Genomic DNA, 16364 nt, shown 5'->3' on the forward strand with positions numbered 1-16364 from the left:
ATTTAAATAATAGCCAAAGCGCGATCAGGATCACATAGAGCGCAATAAAAACTACCGTGCAGAGGAGTTTCACATCAAGATCCAGGAACGGGGTCTGAAAGGGCGTCGCCTCAGGACCTTGGTTTGCAGGTCTACATGAAACTGGCACCCTCTCTCGGGTTCTAAAAAGATCAATTATTCCACTAGCGAACATATTGGCAAAGATAGATCTTTAGCAACATGTTCCTCTCATCGCAAACACTGCACTGAGGCTTGTCCACTTGTTACAGCAGGATATGTACCTTGCCGCTGTGACGTGTACACGTTACGCCGTAGTGCCCGTGACGTCACAGACCGGATATAATTCTATCCGGTCTGTGACTTCACGGGCACTACGGCGTAACGTGTACACGTCAAAGCGGCAACACTGACTTGACGGCTAGTCCAGGCGGCCAGCTAATTGAAATAAATGTTTACTAGATTTAAATAGATTTAAGCTATTTTCTTTTTGCTTGAGACCCAACGATACCCCTTTTACACCCCCACATTCAGAATTAAATAGGTGCGCTTAAAAGGCCGGTCGGAATCAGTCCGTTAAATCCAGTCGTTAATTGTCCACGTTTTCGATAGAGATGGATAGGCATATTGGCGAAATTAAATAAAGAGTAATCGCTCTCTATGAATCATTCATATTCAAGGGCGTGTTGTTATTTTGAAGACTACTCGTAGGCTAGCAGTAGGATTTGAAAGGAGCCCAAGACAGAGGCGCGCTGCGCTCCTGACCCCCGAGTGCACAGCCCATGATCCCATGAGAGAGAGCGGTGTCGTGTGGCCGATTAATATAATAATATTCTCTCGTTTAAAGAAAAGTAACTGCCAAAAAGTAAAAACGCCTTTATTGAGATATGCCGCTACGCGCGGGTAGGCTCCCCTGCTTTGTCTTTTGTGTTCCCGACAAATGGCACATTCACCTGGATATAGAGTTTGGATTATTGGAAAAAATGAAAAGATGAGCCTTCCGTAAAAAAAACATGGTGAACCGTGTTATGCCGCTCGAGGACGAAGTTGGATGAATGGATGGACTTAATTTTGTCATCTTGGTAAAAGTTGATTGCGCTCTAAAATCATTAAAGAACTCGAAATGGTGCTCAGAGAGACAGCCCTGAATGCATTTTGTGGCTCTGCAAGCCAAAATTGAATGGGTTCTGCCCATGCTACACCCCTCCACTGAGTTTCATGAAAAGCATGGACTAAGTATGTTCACGGTTCTTGATACTATTTGAATAAATCACCACCTTTGTTTGGAATGCTAAAATTTGCACACTGTAAATAATAAACAGATGTTAGAGTGGGTTACACAGACCACTGAGAATAGATGCAGTCTCTCCTAACCCTGTCCCTCGGGGCAGTGAGTTCATTCAGCCACCAGAGGTCCTCACTCAGCCACACTTCAGCTGGTGGACAAAGACCGACAGGATGGAAGAGGAAAGAACCATCATCCATTAGGAATGCAGGTCAGACATGGCCAGAATACAGGAACATCTCATAAACAATCCTGTCCAGGGACTGACACAGTATGTCATAGATTTTCTTTAATAACTTTAAAATGGGATACAAATCTTTCAGTTCCAAGACGCTAGAAATGTGTAAAACATGTGAAATCAGTTGTCTAGGGTAAGGAGAACTCCTCTGGCTGCGAGAGGCAGACAGACAGACAGGTAAACCAGACAGACAGATCATCCGTCCAGGAAACAGTGCAGAGCTCCATGAGCGGGTACAGTACAAATCATCAGGCACAGCCGTCACGGGGGTCGACATCAGCGGAGTGGAGTGTGTGTGTGGGGGGGGGGGGGGAGTAGGTGGAGATTGGCCCAGGTGGCAGCTTCAAGGTAATCATAAAATGCACACACAGTCCGAGACGCACTCACTCACACACAGGCTGTAAACAAAAGCTCTTTTTCTAAAGAGAGGATTAAAAAAACACACTCTGAGGAAAAAGCTATATAGAGTGACTACTGCAGTAGAAAAGCAAAAACAAGTTGTGTGAGGGAGAGACTGAACATTATATTAAGCCTATTGGAGTCCTGAGTATATAAGACTAAACAGAACAGGTCAGAGAAGAAGGCCAACGTCAGTAAAATCAACAAACAACGAAACACAACCTCAATCAGACCTGCAAACTGGAGTAGTGAAAAAGGTGACGACATACAAAACTAAAACCCTCTAGATTCACTGAAACTACCATGGTTAACATAAAAAAGGTGATTTGCAGGTCTGCTCAATGGTGTGTTTATATAAGGAAGAATCACAGCAGTTCTCCAAGCCCATCGCCATGACACCCAGTATGTCAGTCAGTGGCTAGGGGGCGGGGCTTCGATACAGCTGGTGGATGGCGAGCCAAGCCCCCAGGAATCGAAATCTAAAGTGAAGGCCTATTGAACCGCGCCATCTTGGCTAGATTTGTAGTCACTTGGCTATTTCCGGTTACTTTTGACTTGCGCAGTTGAGCTTCTCTGGCCGACGCGCGTCCACGAAAAAGTTCACATTTCTCTGAAATGTAGACGCGCGTTCCCGGCTCTCCCCGCTTTGATTTAGCAATGAAAACCGGCTTGCATATTAACCTGTTTTTGTCAAATATATCAATTGGAGAAATTATTTTTTGATCCTGGCATCTTAGTTTTAACAAGTTAAATATAATTGAACATGTTTTGTTTGCTAGTAGATGGTATTCATTCCGTTCGCGATAACGTTATTGCAGCCAGGCTAAATTCCTCCAGGGAGCCAGTGACAGGCGAGTTGAAGAGCTTCACTCCCCGCCAGCAGGAGCTCTGGCCGCGGCTACCGCATCTCGGAAAACCCGCTGAGTTCGTGGCTGCTATTTCACACTCGCCCTTGATCAATCCCAATACCGATCCATGGTAATAATGAATCAATCGTTCAGATCAGATCGGCAGTGCTGCATGCATGTTACAACATCATTGTTAGCTTTATTAACATAACCATAGCCTACATTTATCTCTCTAACGTTAGGCTATCCATCTTACACCAGTCGGCCATTCGATAGCTGGAAGCGGTCAACGCCAACGTTGACTGAAAACACCCAAACTCAGTGTATCGTTTCATCTTCATGCTACACATCAACTCCTTTACATTGTATGTGAATAAATTCCTGTTATTCTAAAAATATCCCATTTCTGTCCATTCCTGGAAAAGGCTAATAATTGCTGTCAAATGATCACTCCAGTTTATCACCGTATCCCACTACCATTTCAACTATGCACAGGAGGTTGTCTTGTGGTCATTTTCATTAAAAAATTTGAACTTTTTCGTGGACGCGCGTCGGCCAGAGAAGCTCAACTGCGCAAGTCAAAAGTAACCGGAAGGCCAGAAAAGCACAACTGCGCAAGTCAAAAGTAACCGGAAATAGTCAAATGACTACAAATTTTGCCAAGATGGCGCGGTTCAATAGGGCTTCATTGTTGATAGCGGCCAGTGAATGGAGTGGCTGTATCCAGTTTATATAATACATCCATGATGGCGAGTCTGTTCAGGAGCAGGGGACTCTCTTCTTCCTGCTGGACTCGTGGCGGGCGCTCCTCGGCGCCGGGCCCGTCGCCACGCCGGAGATGAAAAGAAGCGTCGTTGCCCTGGTGATCATCCTGACCAATTACATGCTCCTCTTCCTGCCCTTTGCGCTAAACATTCCTGCTGGAGTCGCTGTCGTCGGAGGAGGAGGCGCGCCGTCTAGGACTGGTAGCTAATCTGCTGCCATACCTGAGCCCCACGGTGGACCCCTTCCTCTACATCGTCATGACTGAAGGGCCCAGAGAGCTCCTGGAGGCCCTGCCCTGCTGCAGGAGGAGGGACAGAGCAGACAGTCGGCTCCGTGTCTGAGATGGTCACACGGCTCTGAAGCGCATTCTATACTGTCTATAGAGAAACCAGGAGAGTTAGGCTGTGTGTCCACCAACGAGCTGTATGTAGCTGAACAGTGCCAAGCTTACAGCTGCGTAGAGCGCACTAGAGCCGGAGTTTAGAGCTGGCTAGGCTCAGTGGCGTCTGTACATTGGCTTTTCCTACGTTAAATGCAATTATTTTTAGTCGCTTTGGATAAAAGCGTCTGCTAAATGACTAATGTAATGTCTGGTGGGTCCCAGAACCGCGCACGATTTTTTGGGGGTGCGCTTTCAAAGCATGCCCTGATGAGGTTTCACAGCACCAGAAGGGCGCTGAGCAGTGGCATTTTTATATGTAAAAAACATACAGGAAAACTACAGTAGCCTAGGCTACTGATGTTTTTTAACACGTCAAACAAAGGCCAATAATTTGAGTGCGAGCGAATAAGAGGACACTATTTAGGCCGAAACAACCAAGCTTTTTGGGACACACTAAATAAGCTACAGAGCCATTATATGACAACAATGGCCAAGCACCACGAAGAGGAATGGCAGGACGATAAAATACACCCCCTTAGGGCACAGCACTGAATAGCCTATTTAGGCTACTAGCCCTATTAGCCCACCACTCCAGGAAGCAAAGTTCCCGCTCTCGAATGCTGATTAAATCTAGACAAAGCAAAACGCACAGCCATAACTGGTAATTAATCACAAAAGACCAACCTTATATCGTAACCCAAACTCGTTTAATCCACTTCACTTTGGAACCAATTTTCAACAAATACTCAAGAACTCCGTTTTCCATGTTCATTGAAGCTAGCTAGATAGCTAAAGTGGGTAATGTGATTGACAGGTGACGTGAATGACGGAACAGTCATGACAAGTTTTGATTGGATAAACCGTCCCAATGTTAAAATGTCAATGGGAATTCCAATGTAAGCACTTTGAGATCTGGCTTACCCTACGCCCACTTTTAAGCATTTTGACAAATGACAGATTAGGTTACATTTCGACTGATGACAAAAATTTTCACAGTTTTGTATGTGTGGGCTAATTTGATTGGTTGATTTTTCATTCGGTCTTGATTTCCGTAAGCCAGAATCATTTTACCTGGCCTACAATGTTAAGTGAATGACGAGCTAGTAAAACCATAGATATATATAGAACACAGAGTAAAACAGCTGTCAACGGACCGTAACATGGACTGTATTTTCATGAGGACTGTAGGGGGCGACGGAGCGCTATCAAAACATTAAACACGGATGAAAATGAAGCGATATGGCAGAATACAAGACGCATTTAAGTCAAAAACATTCCGAAAGTCGATTTTCGTGCCTCCTTTCACTGAAAGCAGGCGCAAATAAACAAGTTTCATTTGGATTTGTATGGGTAAACCAGGCTTACCCTCGCTTATAGGAGCAATCGCCACTGGGTAGGGGTCACGTGATTTGCTCGCTTCAAAAAATGACGCGATATGCCTCCGGAGCAAGTGGAAGACCCTAAAGCAACGATACTTAGCTGAGAAACGTGTGCTGTTTAAGAGCGGAGCCGAGGGGAAAGCTAAAATAAAGTTAAAATATTACAACGGTTTGTTTACTTAATACATCCATGGTTTACTTCCTGGTTGCGCTTTGCGTGAATTGTGAGGCGTCGCGAGACTAGACTACGAGAATTACGGCTCTTGCACAAAACACCTTTCAATGGAAACACCTGCAAGTCGCAATTGTACTTTGTTGAAACTTTTGAAATATCGCTTTTATTTTGCGAAAAAGTGTAATGGAAACGCAGCTATATAGTGTTTTGGTATGAAATACTTGCATGACTTAAAGTAGTACAGTAAATCGTAGTATGTGACATCATTATATGTACAGTACACTGGCACCAAAACAGAAGTTTACACAAGAGTAATGCTGTGACATAAAAGAACACTTCAAGACTTCAAAAACATTAAAAATGAAAGTACAGAGTCCAATGGTTAGGTAGTGTAGTAGCAGTAATAGTATTAGTAGTAGTATCAGTAGTAACACCAGAGAAACAGCAGGTTCATGATGAGCCGTTTAACTCAACATTGCAAGTCTTTATGGCTGGACACATCGATAGTCTAATAGTCTAGTGTACTGGGATAGTGATAATATATATTTACAGCAAAGACATGTTCATCACATTTCCCAGTTGGGCAAGCTAAGCTAATGCTACAACCACTGACTGGAGGTTGATAGGTGCAAAGAGGTTTAAAGCCTGCGGCCGGTAACTGAATGGTTGTTGGTTTGAACCTTAGGCTGGACATAACACAGCAGTATTTGAAGTTTAGTAATTACAACACACTTATACAAACCACTACTATTGAGCCAAGACTCTAAACCCAAAACTAGCTCACATGTTAATGTGTGTGTGTGTGTGTGTGAGAGAGAGAACTCAAGATGATTCTATGAAATGAAATTACTTTTGAAATGATTCCATTTAAATCTCTCCTTTTCTTTCCTCTCAAACGACGTCCAGTCAACAAACACTCCCCCAATGGCCGGACGTCCTCTCTGGTCAGTCTTGGGGAGAGAGTTCAGAGGAGATGAGCGTGTGAAATAAACGGCCGCTTCATCCGTCAACAGGACATCCTTGATCAGGTGGTCTGTAGCCCTCCAACACCTCTCCACCCATCTCCTCAAACACAAGAACATGGCACGGCCGCTTTTCATAACCCGACACGTCGGTCTCCCCGAGCCCCTCCTCCACCGTCGGGTAATCGGAGAAGTCGCAGGATGATGACATCACGTCCTCATCCTTACCCTCCGGGGTCTGCAGGCCGATGGGGAAGCGGAGCTCCAGTTCCGGAGGGGCGAGGCTGGTGGGGGAGTGGCCGGGTGTGGAGGTCTCGGGCGTCTGTATAAGGGGGGTGTTCCCGGTGACTTCCACCGCACACATGCTGGTTCTCTCTGGGTGCAGTGGGGAGCCGGTCATCAGACTGGGCAGCTTGGAGGCCTGGGGGAAGCAAAGTAGAAGACATGGTTCTCAGACACGCACAAGCCATGCACGCATGCACACACACACACACACACACACACACACACACACACACACACACACACACACACACACACACACGCTCACACACACACATCAACAAAATCTTATGCAGGATGATACGCACAATGGACTTGGGTAGAGGAGAGGAGCGTTTGGTCCATCTGCTGATGATCATCAGGAGCACACAGACCGTCACCCCGAAGATCATGATGGGTATCAGGACATACAGGAGGACCATGTTGTAACCTGGAACAACACACACAGCAGTCAGCGCACGCCGCACGCACACAACACACACACACATACACACACACACAGGTCTTACCGGTGTCCGTTGGCAGGAGCTCTGCGCACGTTTCATCAGGAGAGGAGACCTTTAAGTTCCCCATAAATCCCACTATGCTCACACAGTGTGTGCCTGCTGCCATCTCTGCTGGAATCTCGGCCTGGCACATGGGAGTGTCGCAGGAGAACTCGTACGTTTTCTGGGAATGTCAGAGGGGAGGAGTCGGGTAACAACACACATCCATCAATATAGTGGGACATTTCAAATCAAAGTGCAAAACTTTCAATATGTGTCAAGATCATTTAAAGACCCTAATTGGTCTTTTTAAGTATCAAAACCAGTCATTTGAATGTGTTATTTGTTGGGAGTCACGGTCTTACGGTACCTGGTCTTTGGTGGTGACGGTGTATTTAAATTCCTTGCAGTTCTCCCACTCTGATCGGTTAATGACCTGTTTGTAGACGTTGAATGGGTGGCGGAAGTCGACCGACATGCCGTGTGATTGGACCGAGACATTGACGGGAGGGAGGTCCACTGAGCCTGAAATCCACATGGAGCACAGGAATTTCACGAGGGAGAATTTGAGGATAGACTCGGAAGAACTTGGAATCACTGTTTGAAGTCTTAATGTGAATATTTCTGTAAGCAAAGATTAGTAGCCCGATGGGTAAAAGCTCATTCAGATATTCTGGTGCCCAAGAATGGAACAAGGTTCCAAATTCCATCAAAGAGATCACAAACCCAGTCTCTTTCAAGAAACTCAAACGCTGGCTTTTAGAAAATGTTGTGTTGTGAAGTGAGCTGTAATAGGTAGATATGCTATTGTTATGTGTTCATACCTGTACGTACATGTTTGAATGTCTAATGTTGTTTTTATGTTGTACTGTATGATCCACAACAGCCACACCACACCAGCAACCAAGGACCACAACGGAAACAAGTCTAGGACTTTCTTGTGTTATCCTTGATGTTCTTTTAATTGTGCATGTAGATGTCCTTTTAAATTGAATTGTCAAATAAACAAAAACAACAACAAAAAACTGTGTGTTTCTGTAAGCAAGGTGACTACTTACATGTCTTTCCTGTTGTAGAGTCTCTGTCATAACTGAACCAGACATGTACAGGCTGGGACTCATTCTGACCAGCGATCGCCGTCACGGAGACCTTGTAATCCTCTGTTATGAAACCCCACGTTGCCGTGGAGACATCGCAGGAGTAGGCTGGAGAGTGCGAGCACACCGTCTCGGACGAGCTGGGGAGGAGAGAGGAGGTCACAATCAATCAATCAATCAATCAATCAAAGCTTTATTTGTATAGCGCATTTCATACCCAGAGGCAACACAATGCGCTTTACAGAGAACAAGGGAGGTGGGCATATGACCCACCCCTACATATTCCAGAGGGAAGCAAAAAAACAGTATCACCCAGGGGCCAGATAAGTGAGCTGTAAAAAATTCTTCCCTGACCCCTCTCAACAAGGCGATCGAGCAAGCTCCTGGAGTATGTTTGTCCACTAGATCTGTAGAACAACAACTAACAACAAACAACTACCGTCATCACTGTCACTCATCAACACACAACCACAAGCCTGGACAGAAGTTGCAATGAGATCATCCGAAGCCCAGTCCCCAGGCCAAAGACAGACTCCAAAATGTGAGATCACCCCCCCCGAACTATCAGGGTGAAGCTCACCAGAGATGAGGAAATAACAAGCTGCTCAACCTCCTGTCATGGCCAATTCCAACATCTCTCGTTTTCAGGGTATGGTAGGTCAGTGCTACAGCACAAATGATTGATGAAACTCAAACCAGAGCTACATACAGTACACAAACAACAAACAAAGGTGTTTAAAGGTGGGACGTTAGGTCTGCTCACTAGTCAATCCTGCGTCCCAGCAGCACTGTGAAGCGAGGGTTCAGATCTGGCTGGCTGTGGTTCCAGCGAACCACAGTCTGGAAGTTGTGGCACTCCACGTTCACGTTCTCCACCTGGGGCACTGTGGAGGGAGAGGAGAAGAGAGAGATTCCCTTTTGTTGAATTAAACTGAGAATTACAGGAGTGTGAGGCATGGCATCGTCCACATACTCTTTAAGTGCAACTGATTTGACAGCGTTTGATTGGTGGAAGCTGTAGCCGTTCTTTCATCCATCCATTCTTGTTTAATGATAGAGTAGGTTCTAACCCAAATCAGGAGTGTGAGGATGGATGGCCGTTTTGGAGAATTACAACAACAGGGTGCTGCTCTACCCTCCACTCTCCACTAGAGGGCAGGCTTGTATTGTTGTAATGTGAAACCTTTTGGCTGCAGCAGGGTTCTCTGGAGAACTTGCCGACTCACCACCCACCTCACCCAATTATGGGGGACAATAGGTCCTCAAACCAGGAAGAAACTGAAAATAGCATCTCCAAAAGGACTTGGAGCTCCCTGAACGATCTCACGCAATATCTTTAAGGAAATCCTAAAGGATTTGGAGCTTGAAAGTAGTGGGAAGTGTCTCTGTCCCTCAACTCCTATACTGCCTATGCACTCCTGAAACTTTCTATCGATGTTTTATTGTTGTTCTGTATGTATGAAACCTGGATGGTTGTGTGTTTTATTGTGTGCTGCCCTCTTGGCCAGGTCACTCTTGAAAAAGAGATTTCCTTTCATCTCAACTAGTTTTATCTGGTTAAATAAAGGCTCAATAAAAATAAAAGCATATTGTAAACATAAAACAATGATGTTCATACACGCCAATTCCGGATAGGGAATGGGAATTTCCCTGTCCCCTCAGGCGGTTCCGCCATGTTTGGAAAGTCCACAGCTGCCAGTTGTTTGTCTGCTTTGCGGCATTCTCTAAGAGGCTGTTCTGCTAAGTGCTTACTGTGCCTTGTTATATGATTCACTTAAATATCACATTAGAGACTACAGGGATTGCTAACACATACTGGCCTACCATTTAGGCAACTTCTCTGTAACTATTTGTGCACTCTCCTGTTAGTCATGTCTCTCTTATGAAGTATCTAACCCATGTTTACTGCTCTGTATATGTTATTAGCCAATAGACAAACATTTTCCAGGTGCTTATTCGATCGTCTCGTTGAGAGAGGTCAGGGAATCATTTTTTACAGCTCACTTTTCTGGCCCCCGGGTGAAACTGTTTTTTTGCTTCCCTCTGGAATATGTAAGGGTCTCAATATTTCCATAGTTTGCCAAAGGAAGAGAAACATAGGTACTTAGAAGGATTGACAACAGGTTCTTGGATTTTACCAGAACTAGGGCTGGGTATCGATTCGAATTTCAAGAATCGATTGGATTCCAATTCACAAGGTTCAGAATCGATTATCACGATTCAATTCGATTCGATTCAATATCGATTCGGTTAGTGTTACTAAAAACTTTTTTTTTTGCTGTAACCTTAATTACATGACTGCAACATTATGCAACATCAATACTAGGGCTGGGTATCGATACTGATTTCCAAAAATGAATGAATGAATGAATCATTGAATGAATTAATGAACTATTCATTCATTCATTAAATAAAAGATCGATTTTGGGATTCATGAATCGATTCTGAATCATTTAATCGATTTTTTAAACCCAGCCCTAACCAGAACCATTCAATGTTTCGGCAAGATCAACATGTTTTAGTACGATCTTTATGGAACTTCCTGACATAACCCAGCTACATCTTTTTGAGTATTTGGTGGAGGCGGAGTGTGTTTACACACGCAAAGCTTTGCATGCTTACAGGAGCCTGGATGCTTAGAATTATTTCCACTCTGGAAAAGTGTCAAACTTGGTCAACCACACAAAAGACAACATATTTGCTGTTTACGGTGAGATCGGGGCTAGCCGGTCCAAGCAGTACTGTGCCTGGATTATCGCCAGCAAAATGGGAGAGATCAAGAGCGGGCATTGTACTTGTATGGCAGAGTTAGTAGATATTTAACTAGCAAGCTTTCCCAGTAATCCTAAGTACTTGAGTGGGTTTCTGTAGGCCAGGCCTATTAGGCCATTTGCCTTTTTAGTTAGCGAGTAGCTAGATGCATTTTGCCTGATTTGGTGACATTTCCTTAGGCACCGTTTCATTAGCCATCCTTCACTAAATTAAAAAGGAGACAGTTGACTTTAAACTATAGGATATCAAATATTAGTGTTCAGAAAACTTACAGCATCCCTCCTTCTTTGACATTACACGTTGTTATGGTTAGTGTTGTGAGGCGAGGGGTAAAGCCAACAGTGTTAACCAACTCTCCATGTCTCTTTACAGCAATGGAGAGGTGTGTACTAGCCATGTAGGTGCAGTCTTGCTGTGGAGCAATGTATAACAAAGGGGCTTCGGAATGGGATATGACATCATCTCGGGCGCCAAATCTGGAGCTCAGATACAAAAGGAACAGATAAACAAATCTTTATTTCCTCTACCGTAGGCTATTCAATGGCCTTTACGGGAAAAGGCTTGGCTTGGTTTATGGCGTAATCCCAACTGAACAGACCAGCTGCCTGTAAGAACTGCAAGCCATAACACTCGCATTACCGATATGGACGTTTCAGATTACACCACTACTTTTTTTTGCAGCCTGTGAAAACCATTCTTCTCCAAGTGCCTCCATCATACTGATTGTGTTCAAGATTGCAAGTCTTCAGCGTGTTGATTCCGTTAGACAGGATGTTAAAACGTACTGATAAAAGAACGCCGTTTCCTGTCAACTGCAGAAATGCAAGTCCAATCCTACTTAGTTGACCCAGAAGCCTAATCTAAGAGTATCCTACACACAGACCGACCAGACTCAAGTTTATTCAGTCTGTGTGTGTGTGTGTGTGTGTGTGTGTGTGTGTGTGTGTGTGTGTGTGTGTGTGTGTGTGTGTGTGTGTGTGTGTGTGTGTGTGAAGCTACAAGCTGTAAGACAATAGTAGTGGTGTTGTGTGTTGTACACAATACAGCAGCAGTCTTCCAACTGTCCTCCTATGCTTTGAAGTCTACAGCTGGAGGCAGTCATCACTGAACTTTCAGTTCCTCCACAAGCCTAGACAATCCTATAAACACACACACGCGCGCACACACACACGTGCACACACACACACACACACAAACCCATAAACACACACACAAACACACATGCACGCGCGCACACACACACATGTGCACACACACACACGCGCACACACATAAACACACACACAAACACACATGCACGCGCGCACACACACACAAACACATGCACACACAAACACACACACACATGCACACACAGACACACGGTAAACCTTAGTCAAACCGAAACCTAATTGTTGGTATACAATACGAGGAGCTGTATGAAGATGGTTGGTACGTGTGAAACTGGAGTGTGAGCCACAATCACAAGGTTGTTACCACAAACAATTTGGTGGTGAGTGTGTAAAGCTGAGCCACTCACACCCGCTGTCTCACACACACACACACACGTCCTACTGTATAACCTACAAGTAACCTACTATATAACTGTACTACAATGCCATTTGGTGATTTGCTGTTATCAATAATGTAACCTAAAATGTAGCCTAAAAGTAATCTTAAAGCACCACTTGGGAGGTTAAGATTAGGCAGTAGATTAGAGATGCAGCAGATCCAGAGGTTTCAGGCTGGGATTCTCACAGGGTGTTGTTAGACTGTCACTGATAAGAAACATACCCAGTAAATCCCCATACACAACTCTAGAACATTTCTCTGTCCAGTGTGACTGAAATATCATTGGTTGCACCAATGATAGTAAGAGATTGGGTCAGATTTACAGTCTCTTAATTCGAAAACCATTTGCCTTTCAAACAGGACACATGACAGTATAGATTGCAAGTCTTACAGGTTTTGTGTAAGGCTGTAAGTGGCTGTAACAATAGAAATGCCTGCTAGTCTTATGCCATCCATAAAACCCTAAAACCCTAATCCAAATATATGGTATTTATAGCTAAAATGTTTGAGGGTTGCCGTAAGAATAGTCTGTCAAACACCAAAGTACAGTATGTGTTGGGGCCCCTAGCAGGGAAATTAAAAGGTTAGTCTCGAGTCTTGCCACAGTCAACCACAATGCAGTGTGTGAACAACATAACAGGTCTAGAGGTAGGCAAGCTACGGCCAAGTAGCTTGGAGTGTGCTAAGGCAGTTTGATTTGGTGCTCAGATGTTTCTCGGACACTAAAGAATGACAAATTAATCTTGAAAAAGAAAGAAAGAAAGAAAGAAAGAGAATATTTGTTTCCATCTCAAGATTCATTTGTCATTCTTTAGTGTACTTGCATACATAAAAAATGAAATACTGTTCCTGTCTTTTCCTGTTTGGTTTGAACTCCGTTAGCAAAGTACTTTTAGATGAGAAACAAATGGCTGACAGAACAGGCAGATCCACAGAGAGAACTGGCGAAATCGGTCAACTTCCCACATTGCAACAGAGCAATGTTTCACAAGTTACAGTACATTTCACAAACAAGGCATTTTAAAAAACGATTTATGTTCAGTTCTAATTAAGCAATAAACCACTCGAGGCCATGTGTTATAGTGATTTTATAACAGCTAGGGGGCATTGTTAGGCATGACGATGTGCTTTGCGCCAGATTGCTCCCATGAGACAAATGGTTGCAAATTATACTCATTTTCAAGAGATCCCAAAGAGCTGGAAAGATGGATACGAATAATAAGTTGAGTTGAATTGCATATGGACAGTGCTACGTTGTGAAATGCCATAACCAAAGCCTCCTATTAACATGAGCTGGTTAGGATGGTATTAGCTGGTCAGACTGGTCTTACCTGGTCTGATCCGTAGGTGCGCCTGGCTATTCTTACTGCTCCGTAACCCTAACCTTAACCCCTAACCGTAATTGGCTCACTTATGATGCTAACTCACCATAACAATGATATGACCGGTCCTTCATGCTAGCCCTGACGACACCTACAGAGACAGCTCCCCCTGCGAATAGCGCCATTTTTCTACATGATTGTCAGCACGTGGGATGCACTTCTTGTTATTGCTGTAAGTAATACTTACAGCAGTAAGTTACACTTACTGTGTAAGTATTCTGCCAGCCATGCAATGCATATCGGCATTTTCGTATGTGTACTGATTTGTAATTTGGTTGTAGTGTTAGATGTTAGCTGGTAGTCAGCAAGCTCGCAGAGGCGCACTAGTTCTTTACCACTTCGTTACAAAAAATATATACATAATTCGGATTGTGATTGAAAATGAATTATGATCACCAGAATCAATAAAGTTTGTCTCCAAGTATATCATATTTAATGCATTCTACTAACTTTTCGATGTAGACTGAGATATAATTTTTCAGAAAATGTGCTATGAGAAATCCCATTCATTCTCTCGGCATTAGGAACACTACCACTAGGGGGCGATGAGATTACTTTCCCTCCCTATGGTGCAGTACTGATCACCTCACAGTATGCTATAATGGCAGACCACCTCCTGAGTACATTTTGCCCGACCACATCATCAGACTAGACCACCCTAGGAATACTGTAGGGTCTGCTGTAACTGTTATCATACAGCTATGATTTGTGCTGTAAATTTGAGTTAAGTCAAAAGAGGAAACAGCCAAAGTCACGAGAGTCAGTTCACTGTGATCAAACAAACAAATGCATGTTTGGGTTTGAGGTCAGAGGCTCCCATCTTAAAGGGATAATTCAGAATTTTTGACAAATAGAGCCTAATTTACAACCGACCCATAATGCTACTGATTCATGGAGAACATGTTCAGCTGATGGAATGCTATTTCTCTTTCGGGCGTTAGCGACATGCCAATGCAAGTGCAATCGAACCGAAGTGGCATCTCATGTATAAACACTCCAAACAGTAAGTCAAAGTAAACTAAACTCATCAAAGTCAGACATATCCCTTTTGAACGTGGCCATTGCAACTTGTTGTGTTGATAGTAAGAATAGTCCACTCTTACACAACTCTCCTTGTTGTGAAGACTTGTGCCGGCTAGTTAACGTTACGTATCACTCTGAAACCCTATTTACAGAGAGAACCATATAGATCCGAACAAAGGAAACACCACTTGTTTACTGATAATATTTCTTCCATGTTCACTCTCCATGTTCAGAGTAAAGAGAGAGAGAGAGAGAACATGAAGATGGTGACAGGATAGGGAGTGTGTGTTCTGGTGACATGGAGGTGAGTGAGAAAGGAGCAAATATGGATTCTTAAGACTGAATAATGATATCACAGCAGTCTGTTAATGTACAGACTAATGTTGTCCCCCATACAGTATAATGTGCATCAACAGTCTTTCTAGACAATAGTTTACTGATATTTCTTCCATGTTCACTCTGGTATGTTCAGAGTAAAGAGAGAGAGAGAGAGGAAGAGACAGTATAAATAAAAAATATCCCATGTTAAGTGTTAGTGAATTTATATGTATTACTTTAGAATGGCATGAAATGTCCCCCCCCCCCCCCAATGGTGACTTCATGGTTACGGCCTTAGATCTACCCCTTTAATCCAGGTAAATAGTGAAGTCAGACTCTCTAGACTACAATAGGCCTAGGCTATGGTGCAAGATATTAGTTAGGGTTACCATCAGGGTCCCCAGACGAACAGGTCTGCAGTTTAACGTTACTTCAAATCCATTTACCCGTGACTTGCATTCAGATTCACAAGGTATACGACAACACCTTAGTCACCAACTTACCTTGGTTTCGTGTACACACCTCTAGCCTACGTGAATCATAAAAGGTAGGCTATCGATAGCTCATAGTTGACATGATGAAATGGGTATTTGAAGTTAGCTAGCTAGCGTCAAAACATCTAAAGCACGTTATCACAAACATACAGCAACGTCAAAGGAGGATATACTCACTGTGGCAATCAATACTTCGGGTGAAAGCTGTGACGAAGGTTAATATCCATAGCCACTCCATTCTTGGACGACCGCTTCTGTTAATCTCTAAAACAAATACAGGCGTATTAATGCATATTCATTTTGTACAGTGTTGCTCGCATTGTCTTTGTCAGAGGCCTGGAACAGGAAGCTCCTAGCTGGCTGCGCAGGCGCAGTGTGAAACTTCCCATGCCATGCTCACCCAGGATCATATCCATGGCCCACGTGAAGCCAGCGCCAAGAAGTCAATGGTTTTCAAAATAAACGTTCCTCGAAATGTTATTGGCCGCGTTTCCCGATAAAGAACAGTCTTAAGGAACCCTTCTTAAGCA

The 16364-nt window shown here is 43.9% G+C and overlaps 1 protein-coding gene across 1 annotated transcript; it reads right to left on the reverse strand.

Annotated features, from left to right (window-relative positions):
• Positions 1-4647: 4647 nt before the first annotated feature.
• ifngr1l (interferon gamma receptor 1-like) lies at positions 4648-16148 on the reverse strand. The gene is made up of 7 exons (XM_084461597.1): positions 16012-16148; positions 9058-9178; positions 8256-8434; positions 7568-7722; positions 7222-7381; positions 7021-7142; positions 4648-6851 (listed from the first exon to the last, which is right to left on the reverse strand). Exons 1-7 carry the CDS (start codon positions 16070-16072, stop codon positions 6468-6470), a joined length of 1182 nt encoding a protein of 393 aa, XP_084317723.1. The 5' UTR covers positions 16073-16148; the 3' UTR covers positions 4648-6467.
• Between the last annotated feature and the right edge of the window lie 216 nt (positions 16149-16364).

Source organism: Borostomias antarcticus (assembly GCF_949987555.1).
Source record: "Borostomias antarcticus genome assembly, chromosome: 2".
NCBI classification, from domain to species: Eukaryota; Metazoa; Chordata; class Actinopteri; order Stomiiformes; family Stomiidae; genus Borostomias; species Borostomias antarcticus.